General features: G+C 39.0%; 1 protein-coding gene across 3 annotated transcripts; it reads right to left on the reverse strand.

Moving 5' to 3' along the window:
- Positions 1 to 401: 401 nt before the first annotated feature.
- On the reverse strand, positions 402 to 5,041 carry LOC149847590 (DNA repair RAD52-like protein 1, mitochondrial). 3 transcript variants are annotated; one of them, XM_089998469.1, is made up of 4 exons: positions 4,665 to 5,041; positions 2,399 to 2,436; positions 2,057 to 2,151; positions 402 to 877 (listed from the first exon to the last, which is right to left on the reverse strand). In XM_089998469.1, exons 1-4 carry the CDS (start codon positions 4,943 to 4,945, stop codon positions 734 to 736), a joined length of 558 nt encoding a protein of 185 aa, XP_089854595.1. In that variant the 5' UTR covers positions 4,946 to 5,041; the 3' UTR covers positions 402 to 733. The 3 variants fall into 3 exon arrangements, with proteins under 3 accessions (XP_089854595.1, XP_089854596.1, XP_089854597.1); XM_089998470.1 differs by lacking the exon at positions 402 to 877 and adding an exon at positions 894 to 1,857; XM_089998471.1 differs by lacking the exon at positions 402 to 877 and adding an exon at positions 894 to 1,926.
- Positions 5,042 to 8,806: the final 3,765 nt, after the last annotated feature.

Consider the following 8,806-nt stretch of genomic DNA (forward strand, 5'->3'; position numbering starts at 1 on the left):
CTTTTCTAGCATCACCTCTCTCTCTCTCTCTCTCTCTCTCTCTCATCTGAACGACGTTCACTCAGCGGTGGTTTCTTCTAATCCTGCGGATCCTGGTTGAGTAGGCTTTGTTGTTTTGTTGCTAGCTGTCTGTAGTTTCTTTTCTTTAGCTTTGTTTTTTCTATATTTTAGCTTTGTTTCTTCTGTGTCTGGTTCATGGGTTCAACATTTTGTTGATCTTCATGAGTATTAATGTTGATATTCTTTTGGCTCTCTCTCTCTCTCTCTCTCTCTATATATATATATATATATATATATGAAGAAATAAGCTCCCATTATCTTGAGAGGAGAAATGTGCATAAACAAATTCCTAAAATGTTCAAATGTTAATGAAGAACATTGTCTGCATGGAGTTCATGTCATTGTGTCAGCATAAAACAATAGCAAGAAGCATGAAGAAACACTTAAACAACAGATTAATTCATAGAATCGTTTTCAATCCTATGACCAATTACAGAAAGAAGGTAAAATATGCAGAGGCTGATGAAGATGCACCTGACTGTCCAAAATATACAAGTTTCCAAAATGTTCAGGCTCAAGTTTTAGACCACTGAAAAACAAGGGTTCAACCCCTCCTGAGCCTATATTCAAAATCAGTAGGCTTCAGATTCCCATTTGTAAGTATTCCTTACCTCTGGAGTCAAGTGGGCTGGAGCATAGACAAAATTTTCAAAGCAGAACTGTGGGTATTCCCTTACACTGCATCTTCATGGTAAAGATGAAGCCCAAGTCCTAGTCGTGCACAAGCACGACGAAATGCCATGGCTTCAGCCTTTTGTACAGAATCTCCATAGCTTGTATCATCAGCAGATGCTGTCCCAGTTGATTCCCTGAAAATCTAAATACTCCCAAAACATATCATGTAAAAATGATATCATAATCATTTAAACTGCAACAATTACGGGTGGTGACCAATACTAACCAAACAGCTTAATCATTGAAATCCAGAGGAATGTCAAGAATCAGAAGATACTTGAAGTGAAAATGAGCCAATAATTTTAGCAAATAAAGATGCATATTTCAACAGTAGTTCCAATTGAGGACATTGGAGATGAAGATTTTTGAGCTTTTTAGTTCAATGTTATTACTGCTACAAGATGCATTGTTATTCGATTTGGGCAGCATACACCAGGTTCCTGTCATGGTGATTCAACACTAGAAAGCTGAACCTGCCATCGGGTGCTATCTATGTGGAACTCAGTCAACACAGGATGAGTTCTGCAGGAATGCTCATACATCGGTCACTTCCCACTAAATCAACCAGAAGTGTGCAAATAAGGAAAGAAGCTATTGGTGCAAGGATAAAATTCCTCACAGGTCAATCTAGATTTAGCTATCAGCAAAAGGATTCTTGAGCAAGAAATGCTTAAATACCAAGGGTAACTCTTAATGGGAACTGAGTGCACTAAAATCTTCACTGCTGCTTTCAGATACTTTTGAAATTTTGATGCACCACGTATCATGTTACATTCACATCTGAACAATTTACTAATACTTTCGGGTGCAGCAAGCATGTGGACCACACGTCAAAGAGTGGTTGCCTGAACATCTCATATTATGGTGAACTTGATCACAAATAGGAAAAAACATTGAATGCACTAAGAGAACAATTATCTTGAATGCATACAAAATTGCTAATAAGGTTTACAGTAAGAGCATGATAGAAAATTTTATGCAGCTAGGACACTTTATAGTTTGTCCACCAAACAAAAGACTACGAGAAATTGTGAATCACTATATTCCTTTTTCGAACTATACACAGAAAAAAAAGGATACAGCTCTGAGGGTGCTTGCATATTTAAAGTACATAATTTGTCCCTGAAAGATGCGGCCAGATAAACATGTTGGTTACATTAGGCTCACAGTTCACATGGAATGATAAACCTCCTGAGAAGATGCTTTAAATATTAAAATTGAAACCACTGTTTTTTTCTACCAAAAGGAATATGGATATCAAAACCCAGCTTGCTCAGTAGAAGAGAGAAAAAAGTTTATGGAATGGCTGTAAGAGCAATACCTCTGCATCAGTTCCATAGAGTGTCACACGGTAAACAACGGACACAGACTTGCCATCACGGGAATAGGTGATGCTCCTAACTTCACCAGACCATTCTACGTCACAAAGTGGAGAGTAATTGAAGAAAATCAGAATTTCCAACTTTATCATATAATCAAAATTTTCCTTAATAATCTGTCTTTTATTGTTTTGCAGAACTTCTTCAAGTTCAACTTTCAGAGACAAGGAAATTCTGAATGCTTCAATAGAATAAGGGTTTTTTAGGTTTTGCCATTATCTGGCATTAATTTCACATGCACCATAGATGAAGAACGAAGAGAAGAATCATATATTAGGACAGACCTGGTGCATGCACATTCATTATCCGATTCATGATATGCCTGCAAGAATTCTAGTCATCAGAAGATGTAGTAAGATCATCACCATCATAAAGCAGCACAAAAACAGCACTTGAACCGTACCCTTCTCAGCAACCAGAATTTTAACTCCAAGGAAGAGATGGCTATGTTATTTATAATAACAAGACATCCAAAAACCTTCCAACTGATATAGGAAAACTACTTGAAATTAAATAACTTTGCTAACGACTAGTCAATCAAGCTATCCAATTAACTTCCAAGGCCAGTTAAACTTCTCATTTTCTGAAGATGAAAGGATGGATCAGCTAGATTATTTTGTTTAACAACAAGGTTCCCAAGAAGAAAAAAGAAAACTACTCAGAATAGAGCATATCAATCCAATAATCCTTGATATCATGCTTGCATGCATCTTAAGATACCAATATAACTTTACTCTGATCAACACAACGTGACCAACATAAGTTAGCATGTCACAGCAGAATCATGCTTATGATGGCTCCCACAAATACCATCCAGCAAATGCTCATGGTCCCCAATCTAGAATCAATGAATGGCCAATTTTAGATAAAAAGAACTCTATAAATGCCTAAAGCATTTTCTATTGCCTTTTCCACTATCAAAATTCTTCAACCAAGTTGTTAGTTCCAGACTTCCAGGACCTGCCGCACATTACAGAACTTTTATTTATAAAATTCATGCTCACCAAAGAATTATGCATGACTGCCCCCAGTTTCAGCAGGAAATCATGAAATACACTCTTTTTATTGGCTTTCTCCATTCCTCAATATTCAAACAGTGCAAGGAACATTTTCTTTGCTAGCCAACTAAAAAGAAACTCTTCACAATTTCTTTCGTTTATAGTTACCCGTGTTTGGTAAACTTTGGGAGCAAAGCATGAGGATCATGAATGGTAGTGGTAGTGGTAGAGGCATATAGGAAAAGAAAATATGTAAGTTTGTTGAAGATGTGATGCCCATGTTTTTTTTTCTTGACCATAACCTCACATGACAAAGATACTGATAAAGGTGCGCTTTACAAGCTGAATCACATGCAACACTTGATCTAATTATGGATCCAATATTTATTAAGTTTTTGGTCAGGACATCAGTTGTTTTGGGGTGTTTCATATTTAAAATTCCAATCATGACATTAAAAACCATTTTAGGAGGTCATGAAGACTTCAATTTAGGATCTATGTCACATGGGTGCAGGTGCGGGTGCGGGGGTGCGGCACTTTCAAAAAACTTGGGTGCGACAATAAATAAATAAATATATATATATATATATACATATATATATATATATATATATAGAGAGAGAGAGAGAGAGAGAGATGCCAAATGAGTTTTTGGGCTTTTTAGTTTTATTTTTATATCTGACAATACAGATGTGATCTAGATACTCAATTTTATAGGGATCAGCTCTTGGAGAGTTCGGTTCAGACACATGTGTGGGTTTTTATAAGGTGTGAAAAATCAACGGTCCAACATCTTTGTAAATTTTAGAGGCTCCAAATATCGTTTTTTTTTCATTGAAAACACATGGTCCAGGCATCGATTCCTAGTAAATCGGCCATGCCAAACACATCTATGGGGTCGGAATCGCAAAAGAAACACCAGAAAAGCTGGAAAACCCATTTAGCATGTTTTCCTCACTATATATATATATATATTATTTTTGTGGAATGTTTCCAAATAAGATATTTGGTGACACTACCTATGAACAAGTTTATATACCAAGAGATCAAGAACATATTGTTTGTAGAGTAGTTTTGAATGATAAACCAAGAGAATACCCTTTTTCTCCCTTTAATATATAGCCAATTTTATAATGCACACCATGATGATGAATAAAAAAACTTTACGGGTTCAACTGAAACTTCACCTGCATGGGGTTGTATTGTGCAGCGAATAGGAACTGAAAACTAAGTCACGATCAGCCTTCGGTTGGCCCAGGCTATCCCTAACCAAGTTAAACCCGGCCAAGTGCAGCCTCTGTTCCATCGTGGAACTAAGATTAAGGGTGAGTTTGTGTGCCACTGAAAATCAGGCGTTTCCACAGAAACGATAGAATACACAAACCACAGAAACGGAAAATGGAGGAGGAAGTCTAATTGTCAAAATAAACGGCAATTTTCTAGCATGCATCTTATTGTCAAACTATTTTGAGATAAATTGCAGATATAAAATTGTAGAAAAAAAAACTATCAGAAATCAAACAGGATGAAGAATGGGGAGACGATAAATTACCAGGGGATGTATTTGATGGAAGTCCCTTCTTCGATTCGCGTTTTCACCAGAGAGTCTGGCACCTTCTTGTTCAGTTCCTTGAGGATTTCCGAGAGGGGGCGGCTTATTCCGGCCGTGGGGACTTCTTCGGATTCCGTGCCAACGGCTCCCACTCTTGAATTGGGGGAAGACGAAGAAGAACGAGAGTAGGAAGCCCTGAAATACGGAATGAGAGATGATCGGATGGAGGGGTTCAGAGAACAAGCGTTTGGGCTCCGGAACAAGCATCGGAGGGAAGACATCTTCTTCTGCTGCTTCTTCTTCTCTCGCGAGGAGTTGATCGATTGGGGAAAGGACAACTCTAAACCTCCCGTTTTTTTAGGGTTTTAACAGGGACGAGGGAGAATTCCCCACAAACAAAAAATTGAAACTCTCTCTCTATCTCTCTCTCTTGTGGAAAATGGATTGAACGTCCGACCCAGATCCGAATTGCATGGCAGGGTGCGGGAATCATCGATGTAAAGGGTACGGGTTTGAGTCGGATGTAGCCAATACCAAATCTGACTAATCGGATGTTAGGCTAAATATATTCGGATTGAGATGGTGAAAAAACTTGTACCAAGACCGACTTTTTGCATGTAATCGGATTCGGATATCAGTCAGCTCTAGGTATGATTTGGTAGCAAATAATCAAAAACCATAATCGGATATGATTCTTAACTTGTCAAATTCGACTAAACATGGTCTGATTTGGTCGGATATAAGATAAAATTTGATCCATTTACATCCCTAAAGAAAATGGACTCAAAAGTGGTGCATGCCATACTAGTGTGTCTTGAAAACCTTGTGAGTTGGGACTAAGAGGTTAAGGCTGGGAAACAATATGAGCGGGTCGTACATAAAGTCTCAACTTGACTCGGATTGCATATGCCCATTAGGTATATTTTACATTACATTGAACAATGTAGCCCCCTAGGGCTCTCCTCATCTGGTGGTGGAGGCAACTTGTGAATGTGACCAAGTTAACGAGTCATCACAAGTTCAAACTCCAATGGTGGTATCCCTTTTTGAAAGGTTAAAGCTTGGTGGTATGCCGAGTCACGGGCGAGTCAGCCGAGTCATGGTTGTGTTATGCATAAATATCGCATATAATATATTTATATATATTATATGAAATATAATATAAATATTATGTATATTACATATAAAAATATGATTATCTATTAAATATATTATATAATATATATATTATATATAATATATTGATAAAATACTACAAAATATATTTATATATTTATATATTTTATATAAAATATAAAGTTAACATGACCCATCCGAGTCACTGAGTTACTCAAAAACGAGCCGAGTGGCGAGTCACCAGGTTTTAAAACCTTGGTTCTGGACTCATGTCCATTACTATTTTCAACGGGTTGGACCTAACCCGAATCGGCCCATTCTATAGCTGAATCCGACCCGTCGAATTCTCCTTATATAAGGAGGGATTTGGTTCACCAGAGGGGCAAAATTTAAATCCGCGCCATTCCGACGCAACGAGGAGAGGGAGAACGTCTTCCTTTTCTCCAAGAATAACGAGAGAGAAAGAAGGGAAGGAGAATTCTAGGGTTTCGAGAATGATCGTGAGGACTCCGGCGGCGAAGAGGAAGGCCGAACCCTACACCGGAGTGCTGCGCCCGATCGCCAGCTCGTAATATACGAAGATCGTCTGCCCGATCCCCATGGCGGTCAATCCGAGCCGTTGCTTTGCACCTATCAATGTCGCCAGATGGTATCTCTTCTCTTGCTAATTTTCCTCCTGTTTGAACTTTTTTAGGGGTTCAAAACGATTCCGAATGGCTGCGATGTCCATAATTTTTGTTGCATCGATTCAATCGATTCTGAATTCTACACACAGAGACCGTGAAATTTCATATGGCTTTGATCTAGTTACTGTTCCATTTGTGGAGGTGTTTGCATGCATGCATTTATTATGGAAATCTTGAATAAATTAGGGTAGTGTTTCGTGCTCCATAATGCTGTATCCAGAATTATCTTGATTTTCTAGATAATTCAGTGCATCCAGGTTGCCATTTAGCAGATCTTAGTGTTAGCTCTTGTCCTTGGAAGTCGTTCCATGCACATGGAAGAGAACAAGAAGAAGAAAATAGGAAAAGAGGGAAGAAGGAGAAACGAATAGCAGCCTATTGACGGTGAAAGGCAAGTCCCATTATGATCTAGTCACCAAAATGTTAGATCGAACCATGCAGAGGGAAAAGGAGAAGTGAATAGCAGCCCATTGACAGTGAAGGGCAAATCCTTTTATAATCTAGTCGCCAAATGATAGATAGAACCATGCAGATGCGTTTAGCATGATTTATTCACAGCGCTAATAGGGTAAACCATCTCCAATGCATTACAAGATTAAATTTCAAGATATTGAAAAATAATTCATGAAAATGGGGATGGTTTAAAAATTAGCCCAAAATGTCACACTAGAGAGAAATTTAATCCATGAAAGCATCAAACGTGTCATGCTTACATATGACCCATAAAGTCATTTTTTTGCTTTTGGAGATCAGATCTATGTAAATTAAGAGTATACCACCATGTTTAGGGACATATGCACTCATATATTTGTAGTTGAGACAAATGTGCTACTTCATGTTTAACTCACTCTTAGGAATGTTAAGAGAGGATCCCAGAGAGTTTGAGACTATGTCACACGGACTAGGCTCCAAGGTTGCCGCACCCGCGTCGACACGCACCGACACGGGTGCGGCTCGGACTCGGTCAACCCGAGCCTGGGTGTGGTCAACGCACCCAGGGTCATTTTGGTCCATTTTTTGGAATTTTTTTTTTTGAATTTTTTTTTTTAAATTTTCTGGGCTACAGCTGTAAGGAAAAAAACCCATCACAACTAAAAAACCTGTACACTTTCAAGTTTTAAGTACAGAATGGGCACAACTCAAGTTTTTATGGTTTTTTCCTGTACGAAGAAAGTGAATTATTACAGTGTATGAAGAAAGTGCCCAAAAGTGAATTATTCTTGTATGAAGAAAGTGTACAGAATGCCTTCACAACTCATCACCTGTCCCCTAATGGGCACAACTTTGACCGAGTCTTATATATATATATATATATATATATATATATATATTTTTTTTTTTTTTTAATATATATATATAGCCGAGTCCCCGTGTCCAAAATTTTTGAAATTGCGCCGCACCCGTGTCGCACCCGCACCCATGTGACATAGGTTTGAGAGTGATTTATGGTAAGTGGTAGGAACCTTTTGCATTTTTCTACCAAGAAAACATTTTGTCACATGATCTTCATTTAAAAGGGTAGATTAAGGTAAAAAAATCCTTTATTTTGGTTTTGGGAGGAAGATGACATCAAAAGACCCGGCATAACAACGGAGTACTCAAATCAAGAGTAAGGATCAACTTAAAATCAAATGTAATTTTTGACAAAGCATTACTTCCGGGGGTAATCCAGAACAAGTTGAGTAAGCTAAAGAAAAATAGTAAACCAAAGATAAGTACAAAGGGAATCTGACATATCAGTGAAGACTGTGTTCTTACCTGTACCAGCACTGTCGAGGACGACAATGGTTTTGGTTGGGGGAGAATGTCCCGGGTCGATCTTTCAGAATGGAGCATGTGCAGTGCGAAGCTCTAGTGAGTGGAAAATGCATCGAGTGTAAGAACGCGCGGTATGCGTTCGTTTGATCAGTGACGTGCGGTGGTAGCATGGCATGCGATAGACATCGGTATCGTCGTTAGTACATCGTTGTGTGGCGGCACAGGCATGAAGCATTGTTCGGTTAAGCAGTGCCAGCGGATCAGAGGATGTTGCCTTTGGAGATTTGGTTAAGGACCTCTCGGCTTACAAGATGGTCCCACGCGTACCGATTGGACGAACGGGGGTGCATGTGGGTTAGGGATAATTTTCTCAGGAATCACCTTAGGTGGTTCCAATCGAGTATGGTAACTTGGGGCTAGGCAAGTGAATGCCTAGGCACCGACGAATGAGTCTGGGTGATGCTCTTCGCTATGGTGTTCAATCATCAACTGGTCTTCGGACTGGGGGCCGCAAGGCCTTGTTCCTTCGGTGGCGAGGTTTTGCTGTGTCGTGCGCATGGAGTCACAATACTCTCCATGGCA

Source organism: Nuphar pumila, chromosome 2, assembly GCF_984573655.1.
Source record: "Nuphar pumila chromosome 2, dmNupPumi1.hap1.1, whole genome shotgun sequence".
In the NCBI taxonomy this organism is placed as follows: domain Eukaryota; kingdom Viridiplantae; phylum Streptophyta; class Magnoliopsida; order Nymphaeales; family Nymphaeaceae; genus Nuphar; species Nuphar pumila.